The sequence below is a fragment of the Aythya marila genome, assembly GCF_965140915.1.
Source record: "Aythya marila genome assembly, chromosome: 27".
Lineage (NCBI taxonomy): Eukaryota > Metazoa > Chordata > Aves > Anseriformes > Anatidae > Aythya > Aythya marila.
Genome location: NC_139068.1, coordinates 1,792,631 through 1,815,630, shown reverse-complemented (window position 1 = coordinate 1,815,630; position 23,000 = coordinate 1,792,631). Strand labels below are relative to the sequence as shown.

The 23,000-nt window shown below is 66.4% G+C and overlaps 1 protein-coding gene across 1 annotated transcript in view; it reads left to right on the top strand.

Annotated features, from left to right (window-relative positions):
* Positions 1-1,032: 1,032 nt before the first annotated feature.
* Positions 1,033-23,000, top strand: part of UNC13A (unc-13 homolog A) — a gene marked incomplete at its 5' end in the record, with an annotated part of 28,983 nt that continues 7,015 nt past the window's right edge. Inside the window, 35 exons of the mRNA XM_082779902.1 lie at positions 1,033-1,054; positions 4,007-4,036; positions 4,297-4,396; positions 4,627-4,744; positions 4,980-5,103; positions 5,232-5,305; positions 5,384-5,438; positions 5,903-5,938; positions 6,438-6,648; positions 7,098-7,214; positions 8,520-8,936; positions 10,100-10,193; positions 10,977-11,026; positions 11,562-11,640; positions 12,862-12,933; positions 13,173-13,392; positions 13,641-13,868; positions 14,290-14,431; positions 14,605-14,774; positions 15,080-15,195; positions 15,298-15,461; positions 15,646-15,796; positions 17,576-17,644; positions 17,772-17,861; positions 17,949-18,083; positions 18,274-18,395; positions 18,617-18,702; positions 18,937-19,063; positions 19,153-19,249; positions 19,380-19,523; positions 20,018-20,101; positions 20,340-20,417; positions 20,650-20,738; positions 20,864-21,016; positions 21,139-21,262. Coding sequence (XP_082636028.1) covers positions 1,033-1,054; positions 4,007-4,036; positions 4,297-4,396; positions 4,627-4,744; positions 4,980-5,103; positions 5,232-5,305; positions 5,384-5,438; positions 5,903-5,938; positions 6,438-6,648; positions 7,098-7,214; positions 8,520-8,936; positions 10,100-10,193; positions 10,977-11,026; positions 11,562-11,640; positions 12,862-12,933; positions 13,173-13,392; positions 13,641-13,868; positions 14,290-14,431; positions 14,605-14,774; positions 15,080-15,195; positions 15,298-15,461; positions 15,646-15,796; positions 17,576-17,644; positions 17,772-17,861; positions 17,949-18,083; positions 18,274-18,395; positions 18,617-18,702; positions 18,937-19,063; positions 19,153-19,249; positions 19,380-19,523; positions 20,018-20,101; positions 20,340-20,417; positions 20,650-20,738; positions 20,864-21,016; positions 21,139-21,262 — 4,188 coding nt within the window. The remainder of the gene's footprint in view (positions 1,055-4,006; positions 4,037-4,296; positions 4,397-4,626; positions 4,745-4,979; positions 5,104-5,231; positions 5,306-5,383; positions 5,439-5,902; positions 5,939-6,437; positions 6,649-7,097; positions 7,215-8,519; positions 8,937-10,099; positions 10,194-10,976; positions 11,027-11,561; positions 11,641-12,861; positions 12,934-13,172; positions 13,393-13,640; positions 13,869-14,289; positions 14,432-14,604; positions 14,775-15,079; positions 15,196-15,297; positions 15,462-15,645; positions 15,797-17,575; positions 17,645-17,771; positions 17,862-17,948; positions 18,084-18,273; positions 18,396-18,616; positions 18,703-18,936; positions 19,064-19,152; positions 19,250-19,379; positions 19,524-20,017; positions 20,102-20,339; positions 20,418-20,649; positions 20,739-20,863; positions 21,017-21,138; positions 21,263-23,000) is intronic.

Sequence of the window (23,000 nt, the reverse complement as noted above, 5' to 3'; positions counted from 1 at the left end):
ATAGGGGCAGAAAAGAGCCCCCCCACCTCGCCCTCCCCCCCGGTGCTATATGGGGGGGGGGGGGGCAGGATCTGCCTTGTGTTAAATGGGCAGAAAAATTCCCACCCCCCAGGGTCATAGGGGAGAATGGATCCCAGCGATGCCATAAGGGCAGCATAGACCCCCCCCCAGGGTCATAGGGGCAGAATAGACCCCCCCGATTCCATTGGGACAGAATAGACCCCCCCGTCCCAGTGCCATAGGGGCAGGACCCCCCACCCCACCCCGGTGTTATATGGACAGAGCAGCTCCCCCCCCCCGGTGCTATATGGGCAGGACCTCCTTGTGTTAAAAGGGCAGAACAGACCCCCCCGGGGCTATAGGGGCAGAACAGCCCCCCCCCCACTGCTATAGGGGCAGAATAGACCCCCCCTCCATTTCCATAGGGGCAGAACAGACCCCCCCAGTGCCATAGGGGCAGGATAGACCCCCCCCCCGATTCCATAGGGGCAGAACAGCACCCCCCCCCAATACCATAGGGGCAGGACCCCCCCACACTCCGCTGTGATATGGACAGCCCCCCCCCGTTATACCGGCAGGATCCCCCCGCTACCATAGGGGCAGAACAAAACCCCCCCCCGGCTGCCCTACAAACGCTACCACACGGCCAAACCCCCCCATCCCCAAACCCCCCCCATCCCCAAATCCCCCCCTCTCCCCAAATCCCCCCCCTTCCCCAAACCCCCCCATCCCCAAATCCCTTTCCCCAAATCTCTCCCCCTCTCCCCAAGTCCCCCCCCCTTCCCCAAATCCCCCCCCCTCCCCAAATCCCCCCCCTCCAGCAGCGCTACACAAGCAGCCGCCCTTCCACCTTCCCATCAAAAAAAAAAAAAAAAAAAAAAAAAAATTTTTTTAACCCCCCCCCCCCAGACCCCCCCCCTCTCCTTGAAGCCCCGGGGCGGGGGCGGCGGGGGGGGGGGGGGGGGGCGCTGCTGACGTCAGCGGCGCTGTCCGAGGTGCTGAACAAGATGGCCGCCCGCTAGCGCCGGGACCATGTCTCTGCTCTGCGTCCGAGGTGCGGGGGGGGCCGGGGGGGGGGGGAGGGCACCGAGACCCCCCCCACACCACCACGGGGGTGGGAGGGGGCACAGGGGGAGGCCCCGGCTCTCAGCTCGTTTTTTTTTTTTTTTTTTTTTTTTTTTTTTTTTTTGGGGGGGGGGTGGGGGGGGGTGGGGGGGGCGGCTCCATTCATAAAAATAAAATCGCGGCGGGTTTGTGAATGGAGTGGGGGGGGGGGGGGGGGAAGAGGGGGGGGGACAACCCGGGGGATGTGGTGGTGCTGGGGGAGGTGGGGGGGTTTGGGGGGTGGGGGGGGTTAAACGAGGCCCCCCCCCAGCCCCCACATCGCAGGGGTGTCCCCCCCCCAAAAAAAAGCAGCTCCCCCCCGTTCCCGTCCTGCACCCCCCCCATCCACCCCCCATCCACCCCCCCACCCCCCCCCGCATCCCCCCATCTCTCCCCGAGCACCCCCCCGCGGACCCCACGCCCCCGAGCACCCCCACCCTAAAGCCTCCCCCCCCACCCCCCAACACCCCCCCATTTCCCCCCGCTCCCCCAGATGCGCCCCATCCATCCCTGCCCCCCCCATCCACCCCCGACCCCCCCATCTTTCCCCAAGCACCCCCCGAACCCCAAATAGCCCCCACCCCATTACACCACCAGCTCCAATGCCCCCCCATGCCCCCCCAGCCCCATCCCCCCCCCACCCCCAAACCCACATTCCCACCCCCCCCATCCGTTCCCAACCCCCCCATCTTTCCCCAACCCCCCCCAAACAGCCCCCACCCCAAATACACCCCCCCACCCCAATGACACCCCCATTCCCCCCCAGTTCCCCCCCCAGCCCCTAACACCCCTCCATGCCCCCACCCCACCGCGGGGGGGGCCGGGTTCTCCCGGGGGGGTTCAGGGCAGCAGGAGGGCGGCTGGGTGCTGGGGGGGGGGGCTACTGGGGGTGCCGGTCACGCCATACTGGGAATAACTGGGAGGAGCAATGGGGGGGCGCAGGGGGACTGGGATTCCCCCTCCAGTGTTCAGGAGGAAATTGGGGGCCCCCCCCCGTGTGTCCCAGCCCCCGCAGCACCCAGGGAGCAGCTCCTGGGGGGGCAGAGTCTGGGCACATCCCCATGTGCCCCCCCCCGGTTATAGGGCAGCCCCTATTGCCCCCCCCAGATTTGGGGGACCCCCCAGATTTGGGGTTCCCAGGGGGGGGCCGTGCTGGAGGGGCTGTCCCAGGGGGTGGCACCCGGGGGAGGACGGTGACACACGGCCCCCCCCGGCAGCGCTCCTCCTGTCACCCTATTTCTGGGGCCACGGGGGCGGAGGTGCCACCTCTGCGCCCCCCCCCCCCCTCCCCAAATGTCCCCATCCCCCCCTTCCAGAGGGGCTGCGGCCACCCACGGCACCCAAAGGAGCTGTGACAAGGGGGGGGGCACCAAAAGAGGCCCCTGGGAGTGGGGGGTGACGGACGGACAGACGGACGGGGGGCAGGATGGGGGGGGCAGAGGGACGGGGGGACAGAGGGATGGGGGGTGGACGGACAGATGGGCAGGGGATGGGGGGGTGGCTGGACGGACAGACGGATGGACAGACGAGTGCAGGGGTGGATGGACAGGGGACAGACAGACGGACGGACGGGGGGGTGGATGGACAGACAGACAGCTGAATGGGTGGCTGGACAGACGGCCGGACAGACAGACAGGTGGGGGGGTGGACAGAGGGACGGACGGACGGGTGGATGGACGGACGGACGGACAGCTGAATGGGAGCTGGACAGACGGCCGGGGGGGGGCGGATGGATGGACGGACAGCCAGCGGGACGGACAGATGGACAGACAGACAGACAGACTGACAGCCCCCCCCATGCCCTGGGGTCCTGCTGTGGGGGGCTCGGGGGGGGGCCGCAGATGGTGGCAGATGACAGCCGGGGGGGGCCGCGCGTTCCCCCCGGGGGTTCGTTCCGTCACCTCGGGTATTTTGGGAGCTTTCCCCAAATATTCCCGGGCTATTTTTGGGGTTTTCTCCCGTTTCGGGGGCAGCGGCTGGCGGAGGGCGCACGGGGCCTGGATGCCCCCCGGTACCGGGGTGTCCCCCCCCAGCCCCCCCCGAGGCCACACCGCGCCCCCCCCCTCGGCACCCACGTCCCCATGGTGCACGTGCCGGCCCCCCCCCGCCTGATTTCCCCCCCCCAGGGCCGGGCAGGGGCCACCCACCCCATGTGCCCCCCCCCCGTGTCCCCCTGTCCCCCCCTCCCCGTGCACGTGGCCCCCGCGGTGGCACGGCCCCGAAATGCAATCGCCTCGGATAGCGCCAGGGCTATTTTCATCCCTCCTCGGTCACGTTGTTCCCCCCCCCCCTCCGCCACCCCCCCCCCGCCACCGCCACCCCCCCACCGCCCCCCCCCGCCCGCTGCCACCCGCGTCATTCCCCCGTTCTGCGGGTGCTGTGTCATCCTGCACCCCCCCTCCACGTCCCCTCCTGCCACCCCCGGGACACCGCTGGGGACCCCCCCAGCTCCCCCCCTCCCCTCCATAAACCCCCCCTCCCCATCTCCTGGCTGGGGGGGTCGGCGGCTGCCTGCAGGGTGGGCTTTGGGGGGGGCTGGGGGGGCGCTGACCCTGCTCACGTGGGGCGTTATTTCCCCAAAACGGACCCAGATTCAAAAGGGGGACCCCCCCCCCAATTTGGGACCCCCCCCCCCAAATTTGTGACCCCCCCCCCCAGACAATGAAGGCTGCTTCATTTTGGGTTGCCATCGCTTGTCCCACACCTTCTGTGGGTTTTCTTTTTGGGGTGGGGGGGCTTTGCTGGGGAGGGGTCCCACCGCCTCCCCCCTGTCTCGGGGTTTGGCTGCAGTGGGGGGGGGGGGGGACAGGCCTGGGGACCCCCCCACCCCCTTGGCAGCCTCGGGGGGGGTCCTCAGCCCCCACCCTGGCTGAGCCCCCTCCCTCTGTCTCTGTCCCTGCAGTCAAAAAGGCCAAGTTCGACGGGCCCCAAGGTGAGCGCCCCCCGCCTGTCACGGGGGGGGGGGGCTCGGATGGGGGGGGGGGACACAAGGGGACCCCAGGCTCAGCCTTACCCCTGGGGACATCGCTGGGGGGACAGGGCTGGGGGTGCCCTGGATGGAATTGGGGGGGGGGGGGGGGGGTCACGGCCAGGCCACCCCAGCAGCGGGGGGGGGGGGTGTTTGGGGTGGGGGGGTGGGGGGGGGGGCACACACTGGGGGTCCCCTCACCCCCCCCCCGCTCGCTCCCGCAGAGAAGTTCAACACCTACGTGACGCTGAAGGTGCAAAATGTCAAGAGCACGACCATCGCGGTGCGGGGCAACCTGCCCGCCTGGGAGCAGGACTTCATGTTGTGAGTGTCCGGGGGGGGCACCCCCAGCCGGGACCCCCCCCCAACTCCCCTCCCCTCCCCTCCGCTCCCCGCCGCTCCCTGCGGCCCCCATAAGGACCCCCCCGGTCCCTCCCCGCCGCTGCTCCCCCTGCCCCCAGCCCCGGCTGAGTCCTGGGGGGCTGGGGAGGGGGCTGGGGGGTGGGACTGGGGTGGGGGTGACCCCTTTTTTTTTTCCCCCCCCACCCCCCCAGTGAAATCAACCGGCTGGACCTGGGCCTGACGGTGGAGGTGTGGAACAAGGGGCTCATCTGGGACACCATGGTGGGCACGGTGTGGATCCCCCTCCGCACCATCCGGCAGTCCAACGAGGTAGGGCCCCCCCCGCCCCGCACCCCAAATGACACGGAGCCCCCCCCCCCCACCCATGGGTGGCTCCCCCGTCCCTGCACCCCGTGATTTGGGGGCACCAGGAGCCCCCTTGGGTGCTGGCCCCTCGTGGTGTCCCCGCACCAGGGCTGGGCGCCTGGGTCACCGAGGGGCGCGGGGGTGTCCCCGGTGCCCCCGCTGAGCCCTGATTTCCCCCCCCCCCAAAAAAAAAAAACAGGAGGGCCCCGGGGAGTGGCTGACGCTGGACTCGCAGGTCATCATGACCGACAACGAGATCTCGGGCACCAAGGACCCCACCTTCCACCGCATCCTCCTGGACACCCGCTTCGAGCTGCCGCTGGGTGGGTGCCCCCCCTGGGGGCTGCACCCTCCTCCGGGGGGAAGGGGGGGTTCAGGGGATCCGATCCTGCAGCCCCCCGCCCGCTTTCTGGGGGGATCTGAGCTTTTTTTGGGGTTTTTCCCCCTGCAGATATCCCCGAGGAGGAGGCGAGGTACTGGGCCAAGAAGCTGGAGCAGCTCAACGCCATGCGGGACCAGGACGATGTGAGTGGGGGGGGGGCTGGGGGTGGGCAGGGCTGGGGGGGGCCACGGGCAGCCCTCACCGCCCGCTGTCCCCCCCAGTACGCCTTCCAGGAGGAGCAGGAGAAGCCGCTGCCCGTCCACGGCTCCCAGTGCTGTAAGTGCTGCCCCGGGTGCCCCCCCTTTATCCTGCCCCCCCCATGCGGTGGGCTCGGGGCTGCTGGACCCCAGCCCAAGGGGGGCTCAACCTCACCCCGCACCCTGCACCCTGTCCCTGTCCCTGTCCCTGTCCCTGTCCCCATTTTCCGTCCCTCCCCTCTCTGCTGGTGTTTTGTCGCCCTTGCGTGGGACCCCCCTGTGGGGCTGAGCTGTGGGGGACAGGGGCAGGGGGGACATGGGGGTGGCAAGGGGAGCCTGGGGGCTGGTGTGGGGGCTGCTGAGTGGGGCCAGGAGCAGGGGGCCCCAGGGGAGGGACAGCTTGGTTTGTCCCAACCCATGCCTCAGTTTCCCCCTTTGCAGTCGCTCCGGGGCCGTGCCCAGCCCTGGCACTGTCCCCAGCCCAGCTCGGTGCCACCCCAGGGCCGCCACCATCCTTATTTCCTCTGCCCCTTTTCTTTGTAGGCAACTGGAATTATTTTGGCTGGGGAGAGCAGCAGAGTGAGTATCCCATCCCCTCCTCGCCTTCCAGCCCCACGGTCCCCAAGGCGTCCCCTTCACCCTGCCACAGCCTGGGCTGGGGTCCCGCTGGTGGCTTTGCGCTGTGGCTCTGTGCTGGGCGAGGACGGGGACACCGAGTGCCCTGTCCCAGGCAGGGTTGTCCCCAGGGGCTGGTGGGGACACAAGGCTCTGTCCCCTCAGGCTGCCCGGGGGCCAACGAGCAGCTCAGGCTTTGCCTCCGTGGCAGAGCATCCTGGGGGCACAGGGGGGTCCCCGCACCCCGTCCTCCTCTCCCCTTTTCCATGTATCCTATTCCCCCTCTGATGTCCCTGGAACGGGACACACACCCTCCCCTCGCCCCCAAATCCCCTCTGTGAGGGGTCCCACGCAGCCCCCCAGCCCCTTCCCCACATCCTGCTCCCTGCACCCTCCCATGGCCGTGGGGACGTGCGGTTTCGGGGTGCCCCCCCCCCATCCCACTCACGGCACCCCCTTGCAGACGACGACCCCGACAGCACGGTGGACGACCGGGACAGCGACTACCGCAGCGAGACCAGCAACAGCATCCCCCCGCCCTACTACACCACCTCGCAGCCCAACGCCTCGGTCCACCAGTACCCGATGCGGCACCAGCAGCAGAGCTCCCGCGACTCCTACACCGACTCCATGCAGAGCTACGAGCTGGACTACTCGGACCAGCGGCCCATCAGGTAGCGCCCCGGCGGCCGGCGCCCACCTCAGCCTGCTCTTCCCACCCTCCCGCGGGTGGCCGAGGCCAGCGGGGTGGCACCGGGGACATTAAGGGTGACGGAGGGACGATGGAGAGGCGAGGAAGAGGAGGGGGACGGTGCCGGCCCCGAGCCTCTCCTCGCTGGGGACCGCGGAGTTCTCCAGCTCGCTTGGGTCAACTCGCCCTGTCCCCAGCGGCGTCCCCAAACCATGAGCGAGCCGGGGACGCAGACGTGGCCATAGGGCAGGTGGGGGACGAGCCACACGGTCACAGCTCCCCGCCAGCACAAGGTGCCAGCCCCGTCCCCAGGACGGAGCCCCCCCAGCCCACGTCCCCGCAGCGGCGGGGGGATGCTGGGGCACGGCGGGTGGCGGCGGCGGCGCGGCGCCGGGACCTCGCTCACCATCGTCTTCCTCTCCTCCCCGGCAGACGCTACGGTAGCGTAGACTCTGCCGCAAACGACGCTGAGTCCGCTTCCGCGTCGAGCAGGCGGACCAGCCGCCAGCCTTCCCTTGAGAGCAGGCGGTCCCTAGACCTATCGGATAGGTGGGTCGCGTCCTCGTCGCGTGCCGTGTGCCGTCGCAGAGTGCTGTGGTCGCTCCTTGCAGCCGCGGTGAGGCCAACACCAGTCCCGGCAAGGGCGGCTTCGCGCCCCGCCGTGGGGTCCCCCCAGCACGGGAGCAGCCTTGGGATGCTCCGAGGTGGGGGGGAGGAGGAGGGGGGGGGTATTTTCGCCCCTCTTGCTGCTGTGCCGGAGCCGGTGGTGGGGATGTGCCCGTGTCGGGGCGCAGCGATCAGGTCCCCATCGCGGCGCGGGAGCCGGTGCCGCGGGGACACGAAGGCCGCCTGCGTCCCCGACCGCCTCCCAGGCTGCTACAGCTCGCCAGGCAAAACCCCCCCGCAGTGATTTGGGACCCGAGACTCACCCAGGGGTCCCCCTCGGGCCAGGGTCAGGCCGGGTTTCCAGGCATGAGCCGTGTCTCCTGCACCCCTGTGCCCCAAGCCCCCTTCCCCGAGGAACCCCTCTGTTGCCGGATGATGCCTGCGCCCCTGGGTGTCCCCAGCACCCCTGGGTGTCCCCGGCGCCCCGCTCCCCGCAGCGTGTCCCCATCCTCCTGCTGGCTCCCTGCCTTCCCCAGGGCGCTGCCCGACCCCTTCCCGTGTCCCCCTCGCCCACCCCGAGCCCCGGCTGGAGACGTGGTGTCGGCCTCTTCCTAGGCATGTCCCTGTCCCTGTCCTGTCTGCATGTGTGCTTCTGTGAGTCCCCGCAGCTCCGCGGCCACCGGGCCACCCCGTCCCCAGCAGCACCTGGGGTGCGAGGAGTCCCCCCGCCCTGCTGCACCCATGGGTGCCGGCAGCAGCGAGAGGAGGGTGCAGCGGGAAGGGGGCGGTGGAAAGGGCCTGGCCCCACAACAAGAGCAGAGAGGGGACCCCAGGGGGTGTCTGTGGGGAGGGGGCATCCGTGAGGGGTGCAGGAGAGCAGGGATGGGGTCGGGGGGCAGATTTTGCAGGAGGGGGGGGCAGGAGGCCAGAGCTGGCTGTGGGTGCCACCCTGCCACGCTGTGCCCCCACCCTTGGCAGGGGTGAGCCCAGGGGACAGCCACGAAGGTCCGGCCCCCCCAGCACCCCCCACCAGCCTGGGGGTCCGGTCCCAGCCTTGGGTTCGTGCCTTCGACCACCAGGACGAGGAGCCCGGTGCCCACCCAGGGGCACGTCCCGGGGGAGCCCCCGCCACGCCAACCCCATCCAGCCCTGCTGCCGCGGGGTCCTTGGGGGGCGAGGGGGTGCGGGGCGGGCGGTGTCGTGGCACGGACCCACGGGAACCCCGTCCTTGTCCCCCTCGCCCCGCAGCCCCACGGGGAGCAGCCGCTACGCCTCGTCGGCCGAGCTGAGCCAGGGCAGCTCCCAGCTGAGCGAGGACTTCGAGAACGAGAGCCTGCGGGACTCGGAGCTGGACGAGCGGGACGGCGACTCCTACCACTCCTGCCACAGCTCCGTCAGCTACCGCAAGGACTCGCCGCGCTGGGAGGAGGATGAGGACGACGACCTCTACCTGGAGGAGGAGGAGGAGGAGTTCAACGAGGACTACAGCGAGAATGAGGAAGGCTACCCCAAAGAGGAGGAGGAAGAGGAGGAAGAGCTGCAGGAGCCGGGCACCTACGAAGCCCCCGAGCACGACGCCTACCCCCCGACACAGAAGGCGCAGCAGCAGCAGCAGCAGCAGCAGGTCCCACAGCCCCAGCTGGTCCCGCAGGCGAAGCCACAGCAGCAGGAGAGGAAGGAGGAGAGGAAAGAGGAGAAGAAGGAGGACAAGGACACCTCTGTCCCACAAGAGACCCCGGAGGCCCAGCGGGGAGGGGACGAAGCCCCCCTGCCAGAGGCAGAGCCCGAGCCTGAGCCCCCCAAACCAGCTGAGAGGTAGGAGGGCGATTTTGTCCTGGGGTGGCACTGGGATGGCACCATGGGGATGCTCTGGACCCTCCAAACCGGCCGTGGTGGCTCTGCTGTCACCCCTGTATCCCCTGCCTGGAGATTACCCCAGCCAACAGCTGGGCACCAACACGGCCAGAGGAGGGAATTTGGTGAAAGCTCGGCCGTGGTCCCCCGTGCTGCACAGAGGGGGTGGGGGTGGCTGGGTCCCTGGCACGGCGCGTGGATAATTCAGGTGCCGGTCGCTGCCTTCAGTTTCTGAATGCACCCATTGTGCCATGGTTCGGTGAGCACAACAGCTCCGCGCAGAGGGGAAGCTTTCTGGTCTTTTATTTGGTTTAAATTATAGACTGGACCTGGGGAAGCTCTGATTTAAAGGAAGACACAATGATTTTTTTGCATGAAAAAAAAAAGTCTTTTTTAGGCACAAGGGCTGGCGAGAGCCCTGGCAAAGGTGCCGTCGGTTCAGGTCTGCCTGCAGGGCCCGTTCTGTGGGCAGCCACTGGGTGGCCCCACACTGGGGACCACCCAAAGCACGGGTGAGGTCCCTCAGGGTGTCCCCAGCTCCCCGTGGCCTCATCCAGGCACCAGCCCCGCTGCCACTTCACACCGGGCAGCCTGGGAGGTTGGGAGCATTTCTTTTCCTTTCCTCCTTTTCTGGATTTTACAAAGAGAGGAGGAAAACAACCCCATCAGCACGTCCAGGCTGGAAATTCATCCCTGGGCGCATCCACCTGCTCCTAGCCCTGGTGTGGTGGGAAGCCCTCCAGCTCCCTTGGGTGCCCAGGGCAGGGTCCCCTAAGGGTGAGGGGACTCTGGCTTCTCCTCACTCTGCCTTGAGCACTTTCCTTGGGGCCTGCCACCACTGCAGAGCCCTCCCTGGTAGGAAAGTGACATTTGCCATGGCCACGTTTGCTCAGGACCCATTGGGACCCTTAAACCTCATCCGTGCCCGCGTCCCGGTGCCGTGCGGGCGGTGAGCGGGCTGTGTGTCCTTGCAGGGAGCCGGCGGAGGCGGAGGTGCAGGACCCCAAAGCGCGAGCCAAGGCCAACTGGCTGAGAGCCTTCAACAAGGTCTGCCTGCAGCTGCAGGAGGTGAGCGCCCCCGTGGCACGGTACGGCACGGCGAGCCCTGCCTGGCACCTCCGCTGCCCGCCCCGTGGCGACCCGCACCTCGAGGGCAGCGGGGACCCGGCTGTCCCCAGCCCGTCGGTGGCCCCACGAGGGGCAGGGAGCGCTGAGGACCTTCCCCGTGTGTGCTGCATGCCGGTGCCAGCCCCTCCGCCCCGTCCCCTGCGTTGCGCTGACACTTTTTTGTTCTGTTTTTAGACTCCATCCTCCATCTTTTCTTTTTGTTTTGGCTCTGGATTCACCCCACGGGGCTTCCGTCCCCCTCCCTGCCGCTTCTCTTTTCAGTTCTCCACCACCATGGCCCTTGCGCCCGCGTCTCCCCTGCCCGCAGGGGAGGGCTGTAGCCCGCCTGCAGGTAAGCATGTCCGAAAGGAACCAGCCCCGCTCCGTGCGTGCCTTCCCCGTGTGCGTGCGTGTGTGCAGGGATTGCCCCGCGAGGGAGGAAGAATTGGCTCTTTCCTCCTTTTTTTTTTCACCCCCCCAAAAAAATATTCCCCGGGGGTCCCTGCACACACCCCCTTCCCTGCCATCTCCCTCAGCTCCAGCTCTGCTGTGCCCTCGAGTGCTGCTCCCACTCCCCAAAAGCTGTGGTTCTGCACGGTGCAGCCGCCCCCACCCAACTCCACCACCGAGCTTTCGGGGCCGTTTGGCCTCCTCTCACCCTGCTCAGCCTCTCGAAGCTATTGTAGAGCCCCATCCTTTTAGGACCAGGTGCTGGGTGCTCACAGCCCCCCCTGTGTTTTGCAGGCCCGCGGGGAAGGCGATGGAGAAGCTAAATCGCTGTGGTTCAAAGGCGGGTGAGTACCCGGGGGGCGCGGGGCTGGCCCCTCCTGCCGACTGTAGGACGGGATGAGCGCTTTGTGGGGCTGGGGAGAGCCGTGGGGAGGTTGGCCCCATGAACTGGGGGCCAGGGTTTTGGGCTGGAAGATGGTCGTTTGGTGCTTTTGGAGACATCCCCGGCTGCCGCTGTGTCCCCAAAGAGGCACCACCAAGGGGACAGCAAGGAGGTGAGTGGGACAGGGGGGCATGGAGCCGGGCGGCAGCTCCCGCATCCCTCCTGCTGTCCAGGACCTGAGCGATGCCACGGGGCACCCCGAGCCCCCATCTCACCCTCACAGGCAGCCCCGCTCCGCACCGAAAAGCCCCCAAAGGCTGTTTTTCACTCCATTTCCCCCCGCACCACCGCAGCAAACCGGCTCACCGTGGGGCAAGCCGCAGCTTTCCAGCAGCCCCCCCCATCCCCGCGCCTTCCAGCCTGGCCCCAGGAGCGTGGCGGGGGTCCCCTCCTGCCTCAGTTTCCCCCTTCCCCGCTGACTTTCCTCTCTCTTGCAGGCCTGGCGGCGGGCTGATCATTATAGACAGCATGCCGGACATTCGCAAGCGAAAACCCATCCCCTTAGTTAGCGATTTGGTGAGGTTCCTCCCGTAACGCCTTGCACCCCACAGCCGCCGGCTTCGCTCCCGCTGGACCGCGCCGCCCGCGCCCCGCTCCCCGGCCACCTCTAACTTGCTTTGTGTTCTCTGTTCTCTCTCCTCCGGCCTGGCTTGGCCGCCCCCGGCTGCAGGGGGGCGGCGGTAAGGTTTCTGCGCTGCATTAACAGCATGCCCGACATTAAGCCCGGACGCAAATCTCTCCCTCTAGTCAGCGATCTGGTGAGCGCGGGCCGAGGGGTTAAAGGGAGAGCACCCTTGGGTGCTGCCAGCCGGCCCCACCGAGCAGCCTCTGCTCCTGATGGTGGTGGTGGTGGTGGAGGGGGGTCCCAGGCTGATTTGGGGTCTCCTGGCCCAGGACCGCGGGTGGGGGCTGTGAGGACGGCGTGGCCGGGCTCTCCCCACCCAAGGGTGCTTCTCTTTAACGGAGCTGCAGGGCCCCGACACCAAGCATCAGCCCGAGGCGTCTGGTTTCCTGAGTTTTGCCGGTGCCACAAGAGCACGGACTTGTCCCCAGTCCCCTCCTGTCCCAGCCACCTGCGGTCCCCAGGGCTCGGGCGGTGCTGGTGCCAGGCAGACAGACCTGTGTGCTGCAGGAGTGCTGGATTTTGGACCCCGTGCTCTCCTCCCCAGCATCCTGATGGGCTGTGCCATCCCCTCGCTGGGCACCAAGGTCCCATCCAGTCCCTGCATTGCACAGGGTTCCTCTGCTGTCACCTCTGGTGACAAAAGACGGTGATTTTGGAAACCAGACACCCATTGTGCCCAGAATTAGGTGACCTTCACCTCCTTCCTCCACCTCCAGGGTGTCCCCATCCCGTCCCCAGCCCCCTGCCCCGTCCCACCCCGCTGCTCCCCCTCGCTGCCCTTGTCCCCAGCCTGCTCAGGGCACCTGCTGATGCTTCTGCTGTGCTGTGTCGGTGTCGGGGTTTTGGGATGCTGGGTTGCGGATGGCAGTGGGGTGGGCACTGTGGGAGGGAGGAGGTGGGGGCTGCTGCCTTGTCCTGGTGGGATTTGGCAGGGGACAAAGCGGGGACACTCCTTCTGCTGTGAAATGGCTCCTAATAACGGCCTTTAATTCCCTCCTCGCTGGCCCTGGCTGCCCGCAGGCAATGGTGAGTGCCCCCACCCCAGTCCTGGGGGTCTCGGACCCACGGTGAGGGGCCGTGCTGGATCTGGGGTCTCTGTTTCTTTCCCACAGTCCTTGGTCCAGTCCAGGAAAGCCGGAATCACGTCCGCGCTGGCCTCAAGCACCTTAAACAACGAGGAGCTGGTAGGTGCCGGGCGGGATGGGGCACGGGGCGATGACAGTGACGGGGACGCGGGGTCCACCCTGCCATCCTCCGGCAGTGACAGTGCAGCCACGTTTGGGGACAGTGACATTTGTCCTGTGCCTGCTCCACATGGTGCTGAGCTCGTCCCCATCCAGCGGTGATGCTGCGGGTGTCCCGACACCCATGGTTGGGGGCTCTGCATGAGCTTCTCCCCCCTCTCTCTCCCTTCCTTGCCCAGAAAAACCATGTTTACAAGAAGACCCTGCAAGCCTTAGTGTACCCCATCTCCTGCACGACGCCCCACAACTTCGAGGTGTGGACGGCCACCACCCCCACCTACTGCTACGAGTGCGAGGGGCTGCTCTGGGGCATCGCCCGGCAGGGCATGCGCTGCGCCGAGTGCGGCGTGAAGTGCCACGAGAAGTGCCAGGACCTGCTCAACGCCGACTGCCTGCAGAGTAAGGAGCCACCGCCTGTGGCCTCGGCCCTTCTCGCCTTGGGGTGGCACGGAGCGAGCGAGCAGCGATTTGGGAGCTGGTCTGCTGCATGCGTGGGGAGGTGGTGAGCAGGGCAGAGCTGCTCCGGGCAGGGTGTAAACCCCTCCAGGTTTGAATTTGTTCATCATGGGGAGCTTGGGGAGGTCTTGGCTCTTTCCCAGGCACTGGCTGTCCCCCCCCCAATCCCACCTGTTGCTGTCCTCTCCCAGGGGCAGCGGAGAAGAGCTCCAAGCACGGAGCAGAGGACCGAACCCAGAACATCATCATGGTGCTCAAAGACCGCATGAAGATCCGGGAGCGCAACAAGCCGGAGATCTTCGAGCTGATCCAGGAGGTGTTTGGGGTCACCAAGACCACGCACACGCAGCAGATGAAGGCGGTGAAGCAGAGCGTCCTGGACGGCACCTCCAAGTGGTCGGCCAAGATCAGCATCACTGGTGGGCACCGGCTGCACCTGGCGTCCCATGCTGCGGGGACCCTGTGGCCCTCCAAGGGGTCACCCTGCGGGCACAGCTCCTGCCCCCCCTGCCTGATCCCTCTAAGAGCCACAGCATTTGAGGCGAGAGTGGAGACGTGCTCCCTGAGCCACGCTGTCCCTCCACACACCTCTTGTCCCTGCAGATGTGGCTGTCCCCATGCACAAGCACGCTTTGTGCGCCAGCCCTGCGTGTCCTGCAGAGTGGCTTTGGTCCCTGGGGCTCTGTGGGATAACACTGGGGTGACACCGGGTGCTCATCATGGGGACCTTGGTGTGGCCACAGCACTGACTTTGCTCTCTGTTCTCTCCGCTATGCCACACGTGTGCCTGGCGTGGATGGGTGTATGTGCCGTGCCGTGCCGTGCCGTGCCGTGCTGCAGTCGTTTGTGCCCAGGGCCTGCAAGCAAAGGATAAGACGGGCTCCAGTGACCCATACGTTACCGTCCAAGTTGGAAAGACAAAAAAAAGGACTAAAACTATCTACGGCAATCTCAACCCGGTCTGGGAGGAGAATTTCCATTTGTAAGTTGGCCCCTGGCCCTTTCAGCCCCTCCCTGGCCGTTTGGGTGGTGGGTGGCAGGGACCTGCCCCAGCTGAGGACGGGGGGTGCTGCTGGGTGCCAGGGCTGTCCCTAACCCTGGTTTGGGGAACCAAAAGCCGGGTTTCCCTGCTCACCTCGCCCCTCTCTCCCCCAGCGAGTGCCATAACTCCTCTGACCGCATCAAGGTCCGCGTCTGGGACGAAGATGACGACATCAAGTCCCGCGTCAAGCAGCGCTTCAAGAGGGAGTCCGACGACTTCCTGGGCCAGACGATCATCGAGGTGCGGACGCTGAGCGGGGAGATGGATGTCTGGTACAACCTGGGTAAGCAGCCGTCCGTGTGCCACCCACCCTGCTGCAAAGGGGGCTTTCGGCTTGTTGGTGTGGGGTCTGCTGTTAAAAACATCATGAGATATCGGGATCAAGTGTTTGTGTGGGGTCGCTCAGGGAAACTGAGGCACGGAGAGGGGCCCCGTCCCTGTAGTACCTGAGGATCCATTTGAATCCCTCTCTGTGATGCCTCGGTTGCTTTGTACTTTGGACCCTCCGCGGTGGAGCCGTTACAGGATGGGGGTGAACAGAGTGGCTCCAGGGGGCTCACTCCTCACCCCACTCTCTGTGCCCTCCAGACAAGCGGACGGACAAGTCGGCCGTGTCGGGAGCCATCCGGCTGCACATCAGCGTGGAGATCAAGGGCGAGGAGAAGGTGGCTCCCTACCACGTGCAGTACACGTGCCTGCACGAGGTGAGCCACGCACGGACCACATCTCCGCACCGCAGCGCGCCGGTCCCCGCCGTGCCACTGCCGGGCCCAGGGACCTGATGGGACTCGTGTGTGTGCCCCCAGAACCTTTTCCACTTCGTGACGGATTTGCAAAACAATGGCGTGGTGAAGATCCCCGATGCCAAGGGGGATGACGCCTGGAAGGTGTACTTTGACGAGACGGCGCAGGAGATCGTGGATGAGTTTGCCATGCGCTATGGGGTGGAGTCCATCTACCAGGCCATGACGTGAGTTCCTTGCCCCCGGCGTCACTCCTGGCCCTTGTCCTCCCCACATGCTGCTGTTTGTGCTCCCACCCTCACCATGGGGACGCACACCCACCCTGCTTGCATCTGCTTGCCACCTCCTTCTCCATGAGCACCCCGAGCCCCGCGGCACCCAGCGCCCTCACCTCGCTCCTCTCCCCGCCAGGCATTTTGCCTGCCTCTCCTCCAAGTACATGTGCCCGGGGGTGCCGGCAGTGATGAGCACCCTGCTCGCCAACATCAACGCCTACTACGCCCACACCACCGCCTCCACCAACGTCTCGGCCTCCGACCGCTTTGCCGCTTCCAATTTCGGGGTAAGTCCGATGGTGCGTAAACACTCCTTCCTTCTTCTTCTCTTTTCTCTGGGGATGGGGGTTGGGGGGCAAAAAGGGGGCGAAAAGGGCCGTGCAAGGCAGCTCCCCACCCAACGGCAGCTGGGCAGTGGGATATTGGCCCCCGCTTGCTCCCAGATTCATCCCTCTCCCATTTTTGGGGAAGGAAATGAGCCACAACCTTCCTAGGAGAAGGTCTAAATTCGCTCCCAAAATTATTATGGTGAAAGCTGTCTTGAAGTCAGGACCGGCTGGGATGGCAACACGCCGTGCACCCTCGGTGCCAAAGCTGGCCGGGAGCTTTGCACAGCCCTGCACGCGTCGGGTGCGAGCCCTGACCGCTGCAAACTCACCCGGCTGTGCCAGCACCCATGGGTGCCTCGCTGATCAGGGCTGAGTTTGCGCCGGGACTGGGTGCGCCCGTGGGGACGCGGGTGAGGAGGGGGCTGCGCTCTCACCCCGGCTGCCCCCGCGTCTCCCCTGGGTGCACGCGGGCGCTGCGGGGTCGGAGCCCAGCCCCGGTTAGGGCGAAGCGCTGGGTAGCGAGGGACGGGATAGCGAGAGCCGAGCGAGCCGTGCCGCAGGGCCGTGCGGAAGGAGGAGACCACACGACAAACCTTTTCTCTGACGTGGAGGGTTTTAAAAACTTGTTTCTTTCTCTTTTTTTAGAGAGCCTAAGGCTGGGTCCTAAAGTGCCCGGCCGTGTCGCTTTATCCCCGAGTGCCAGCGTGTCCGGTTTTAAGCGCGCTGCAGCCGCTTGGTGCCGGGGGCCGTTGCTGTCTCTGGCACTCCGAAGGTTTGCGGGCGCCAGCGCAGGCTGCAGGCTCGGCCGAGCCGTGGCCAGGTGGACGTGGGACTCGTCCCCGGCCCCACTTGGAGGCAGGGGGATGCCAGGTCCTGGGATAGCCCCGGCTCCATCACGGCCGACGTGGGGGTGTCCAACCCCTCCCCACCCAACCCCAGCACAGGGGCACAGCAAAGTGCCTCCCAGTTGCTTTGCTTCCATCTCATGTGCCTGATTTGCAACCCGATGTGAGGTTCACATCCCTTCACCCCATGTGCAGTGGCTGGGAGCTGAGTTAAAGCCTCTCATCCCCAAAGACCGTCAGCCCACGGCGTTTCCCCTCCGAGCAGCCTGGGCAAGGAAGCAAGGAGCCCTCAGAGCACCCACCTCCTGCTTTGTCCAACAACACTCTGTCTCTAGCAGCCTTGCTTTGTCCTGAAGCAGCTCAGACCCAAAGCTGGGAAAACGCAGCTCCAGCACAGCTGCTCTCCCCATGCCCTTTTTTCCTGAGCTCTCCGAAGGCTTCGTTCCCGGCGCTGCGCACCTGGAGGTGCGATGCTGCAGCCCCCTCCATGCTCCTGCCTCAAGCCCAGGCTTGGAGGCACCCGAGTGGGCAGGGCAGGGGTCCCCCCATCCCCCTCCAGCACTGCAGGAGCTGAGGGGATGCATTCTCCTGCCTCTCGGTCCTGCACCGAGGGGTCCCCACTCTGCAGGGGCCACGCGTGCCCCGGAGCCACCGAGTGCTGCCACCGAGTCCCAGTCACCGGAGAGCACGGGCTGCTCCGTGGGCACCCCAGCGCCCAGGCACAGCGTGGTGGTGGTGGCAGGAGGGAAGGAAGGCAGGGATGGAGGCAGGAGGGGAGGCAGGGCGGCAGGACAGGGCCGAGCGGGCTGGGGCGCAGAGGCAGGCGCAGCGGGGAGGGGGGCGGCCCCCGCTTCCTCCCCCCGTTCACCCGGCCCCGGGGCTTTCTCCGCAGAAAGAGCGTTTCGTCAAACTCCTCGACCAGCTGCACAACTCGCTGCGCATCGACCTCTCCATGTACCGGGTAAGGCACCGCCGAGCCTCAGTTTTAGACATTTTCATGTTTAATAAGGTCTGCTTTCACCTCCCCCCAGACGGAGTCCTGCCAGCAGCTCTTCTTTTGCCACCAACTCTTCTTTTTTCTCCCCCAGAATAACTTCCCTGCCAGCAGTCCCGAGCGGCTGCAGGACCTCAAGTCCACGGTGGATTTGCTGACCAGCATCACCTTTTTCCGGATGAAGGTATTTGCCCCCTCGGGAGTTGCAGCTTTGGAGCCCGGGCTCCCCGGCTGCCGGCTCTGCCCACAGCCCCGCTGCCTCCCCACGCAGGTCCAGGAGCTGCAGAGCCCTCCCCGAGCCAGCCAGGTGGTGAAGGACTGCGTGAAAGCCTGCCTCAACTCCACCTACGAGTACATCTTCAACAACTGCCACGAGCTCTACAGCCGCGAGTACCAGACAGATCCGGTGCGTGGGCCTGGGCCACCGGGCGCTGCAGGGACCCCGGTGCTCCCCTCCATCCATCCCCTGCCCTTCTCCATCAACCCCCTGCACTCATCCTTCCCTTCTCCCCCCATGATGCTCCCCATGAGCCCCGTGGGGCAGACGGGTGACCGGAGCCTCTGCTGTGTCCCCATCGCTCCAGACCAAGAAGGGCGAGGTGCCCCCAGAGGAGCAGGGGCCCAGCATCAAAAACCTGGATTTCTGGTCCAAGCTCATCACCCTGATCGTGTCCATTATCGAAGAGGACAAGAACTCCTACACGCCCTGCCTGAACCAGTGAGTCGCCAATTAATTTATCGCCAAGAAAGGGACGCTCGGGGGGATGCTCACAACGTGCCAGCAAAGCTGGGTTTGTCCTCTGGACATGGGGCGCAGCATCCCTTGCACAGCTGGAGAAACTGAGGCAGCGGGGAGGAGGCCGGGGGCTGGGTCTGCAGTCACGGGAGCCCCTTCTCACGCTCTGAGCACCTTGTGCCCACGCTGCCCCCCTGCCCCAGGTTCCCCCAGGAGCTGAACGTGGGGAAGATCAGCGCCGAGGTGATGTGGAACCTCTTTGCGCAGGACATGAAGTACGCGATGGAGGGTGAGTGCCCCCGTGCTGGGCGGAGGAGCTGGGCAGGAGCCACCTCAAATATTCCCCTGGAGAAATAGGCAAACCCATTTCACCCCTCATCAAAACCACGCCTAGCTTAAATCCCTCCCAAGAGGCACTCCCATCTTCTCCCCATCCCCCTGGCATCCCTGGAGCTGCCCAAATTCCCCCGCCAGGGTTTGGGGCTGGAAGCGACCGCCCCGCGCTCTCACCTTCCCCGTGCAGAGCACGACAAGCACCGCCTGTGCAAGAGCGCGGACTACATGAACCTGCACTTCAAGGTGAAGTGGCTGTACAACGAGTACGTCACCGAGCTGCCCTCCTTCAAGAGCCGTGTGCCCGAGTACCCCGCGTGAGTGCAGCTCTGGGGGGTGGGGGGCCGGGCAGGGGGCTCACGGCTCCACGCTGCCTGGTCTCACCGGGGATGTGTGTCTCCTCCAGCTGGTTTGAGCCCTTCGTTATCCAGTGGCTGGATGAGAACGAGGAGGTGTCGCGGGATTTCCTGCACGGAGCGCTGGAGAGGGACAAGAAGGACGGGGTAAGGCTGGGGCGGCCGATGGGCACGGGAGCATCCCAGGCTGCTGCAGCGGGGCAATGCCCGGCGTGTCCCCACTGGGGACGAAATCCCTCGTCCCCTCCACCCGCTCACCCTTCCTCTCGCCCCCCAGTTCCAGCAGACGTCGGAGCACGCGCTCTTCTCCTGCTCTGTGGTGGATGTCTTCTCCCAGCTCAACCAGAGCTTCGAGATCATCAAGAAGCTCGAGTGCCCTGACCCGCAGATCGTCGGGCACTACATGCGGAGGTTTGCCAAGGTGGGCAGCTCATGGGGGGTCCCAGCACCCTCGGGACCCCAGCCCCCCTGCGCCAACCCAGTGCCCTCTCTGCCACCTCCCACCCAGCCGCGGAGCACAAAGTGCGCGCTGCTCAAGGGGATGTGCCACCACCAGACCCCGTGTGTCCCCCCGCTTTGCTAGCGTGGGCCATTATCTAATGAATGCGTTGATTAGTTAATTAATCTCAATTAATTAAATGCCACCGGCTCGCTGCAGAGTGGGAGGGAGCTGCAGGCAGGCTCGGCAGCCGGTGCCTTCCCTCCTGCACCGGCACGGAGCTGCCCGCAGAGACCGGGTGCGCTCAGTCTGGCTGCGCCCACGCTCCCGGCACATCCACGGGGCCGGGGGTCCCGCTGTGGATCCCAGCCTGGGAGGTTGCTTTGGTGCTGTGGGACTCATGGTCTTCTTCTCTCCTCCTTCCTCCTTCTGTTTGCTGCTCACCGGGCCGGTCCCCGTCTCTTGTCCGGCTGCAGACCATCAGCAACGTGCTGCTGCAGTACGCCGAGATCATCTCCAAGGATTTCGCCTCCTACTGCTCCAAGGAGAAGGAGAAAGTGGTGACGTATCTCCTGCTGCTCGCCGCTGTCCCCGCGCGGTGGCCCTGGCTGTCACCTAGCTCAAGAGCTGGTCCCTGTGACCAGCCTGCCCACGGTCTTGGTGCCCAATGGTGGACGCCAAAATACTGTAGGGCTCGGTGCCGTGGGGCTCTGATGCCCCCCATGCAGGGCGGGGAGCTCATGGGGGGCTGTTGCAGCCACGTGTGCTGGTGCTGACCCCCCCATCCTGCCCCTCCAGCCCTGCATCCTGATGAACAACATCCAGCAGCTCCGCGTCCAGCTCGAGAAGATGTTTGAAGCCATGGGGGGGAAGGAGGTGCGTATCAGGGGTCTTTGGGGGTGGGGGGGACACCACAGGGAGGGGCCGGATCTGTTCTTTTTCCCTGGCTCCACAGCGCTGGAGCAGTCCCAGCTCCTCGCTTCTGCACGGGTCACCCCCCCCCGTCCTACCCTGCTCTCACCACACCAGACACGGACGGGCAGGGTTTGGGATGTGGAGGCAGCCCCCCGGGGGCCCTGCTGCCTTCTCCAACCTGTTCCCCCTCCAGCTGGACACCGAAGCCAGCGACATCCTCAAGGAGCTGCAGGTGAAACTCAACAATGTCCTGGATGAGCTGAGCCGAGTCTTCGCCACCAGGTGAGGGGCACGGGCGGTGGGCCAGGGGCTGGGGTCCGGGAGCCGTGGTCGTGGCCGGGCTGGGGGCCTGGCCCTGTGGTGTCACCGGGGGGGACGCTGAGCCTCCTGGGCGCTGCGGTCCCCAGCTTCCAGCCGCACATCGAGGAGTGCGTCAAGCAGATGGGTGACATCCTGGGCCAGGTGAAGGGCACCGGCAACGTCCCCGCCAGCACCTGCAGCAGCGTCGCGCAGGATGCCGACAACGTCCTGCAGCCCATCATGGACCTCCTGGACAGCAAGTGAGTGGGGACGGGTGCGCAGGGACCCCCCCGCGATGTCCCCAAACCACCCCAGGAGCAGGGGGGACCAGCAGGGCTGCGGTGGCCGTGCCGGAACCTTCAGCTCCGTCCCCTCTCTGCAGCCTGACGCTCTTCGCCAAGATCTGCGAGAAGACGGTGCTGAAGCGGGTGCTGAAGGAGCTCTGGAAGCTGGTGATGAACACGATGGAGAAGACCATCGTCCTGCCCCCGCTCACCGACCAGACGGTGAGTGACAGGGACGGGGACCAGGGACAGGGACCCTGGAGCTGCGGCCACGCGGGACGTCGGTGCCAGGGCCCCTCGCTGGCTTCTTGAGGGGTGCAGGCTTCGGTGGCACCCCCAGACATGTCCCCAGCTCGTGGCTGGGGACAGGATGGAGGAGGGAAAGGTCACCCTTGACCTGAGTGCCCAGTGAAGCCAGCGCCTGCTCACCAACAGACTGTCACCTGGTGCCATCGTGGCACCAGGAGGGGGGACCCGTCCTCTCCTCCCCGCCACGCTGGGGCAGCGCCCCGTGCCATGTGTCAGGAGGGGACTGTGGAGATTTGGGGGTGCGGGGGGAGCCTTGCCAAAGGGCTGGGGGTGTGCAGGTCCGGGGGGGACACGGGGCTGGGGCAGAGAAGCCCAGGAATGTCCCTCTGTGGGGGGAGGTTTCCTGCAGGCTTCAAGGCTCCGTGTCACCGTGCAGTGCGCCTGTCCTCCCCCACGCAGTGAGGCACCCCCAGGCTCTTGGGCAGGGACAGGGAAAGTCCCCCCTTGGGTGCCACCAAGGGCTTGGAGCTGAGCCTGTAATTCTCGGTGGCTTTTGTCACTGTCACAGGGCTGGGGTCTGGCTCTGCCCTGGAGCCACCAGCGGCTGTCAGCTCTGCAGGGCTCTGGGGCTTCTTGCGCTGTGTCGGTGCCACCGGCTCTCGGTCCCTGTCCCTCCAAGCCACGCATGGCTCCACCACGCCACAGTGGCAGCGTGCCCTGTGCCGAGGGGAGGTGGCAGGGACGTGCAGGTGGCTGAAAGCCCCCCCGGGGTGATTTTTTGCAAGGGGAGGCAGCCCTCGGGGGTGTGAGGCTGGTCCCTATACAGGGCTCTGCCCACCCAGGGGGCTCAGGGCTGCGTGTCAGAACCGGGTCCCCTTGAAAAAGCCCCCCCGCTGCTGCAGGGAAGGACGGGGCGGGTTGGGACGGGGCCATGGTGCTGACAGCAGGGTATCGACACCGCGGCACGGCTGGTGGGGGACGCCCCCGGACCCTCGCCCCGGGGAGGGGGCGGCCGGGGGCTGGCACCTGGGGTGGGGGACACGGAGGAGGGGGCCAACACTCACGCCACGGTTGTTCTCTCCAATTGCTCCGCTCGCCCCTCAATGGCAGATGATTGTAAGTACGGCAGCTCCCTGTCTGTCTGTCTGTCTGTCCGCTGTGTGTCGGTCCTGGCCTCGCCGGTTCCTGTCTCGTGTGGCTGCCCGCGCCCTGCCCGCGCCCTCCTCCGGCCCCCTGTGCCCCCCGCCGGTCCCCGTCCTCTCGCTGCCCGCTTGGCACCGGCCCCAGCTGGGTTTTTAGTGGGGGGGGGGGGACAGAACCTGGACACTTTTGGGGTGCCTGGATTTGGGGGTGCAAGGCTCAGTGCTGGGGAGGGGACGGTGCTGGGCAGCTGGGGCAGTGCCACGCGTTCGGGGCAGCCGAGGCCGGGCTGAGCCCAACTTCTTGCTCTGTGCTGGGGGTCCGGGGGCCACTGGAGCCAGAGCAGGGGGAGCGGTGTGTGCCGGGCAGACGGTGGCTCTTCCTCACCCCTCGTGCCTCAGTTTCCCCGTGGCCGGGCTGTGGCCGTGGTGAGGGCTGCGGGGAGCATCGTGCTGGGACACGAGGTCCCGGCCAGGCAGCTGGCAGCGGGCGCGAGGCTTTTCCCCGGGCAGGGCACCGGAGCCCGGACTCGTGGCTCCCTCTCTTGGTGCTGCTGCTGGTTCTCAGACCA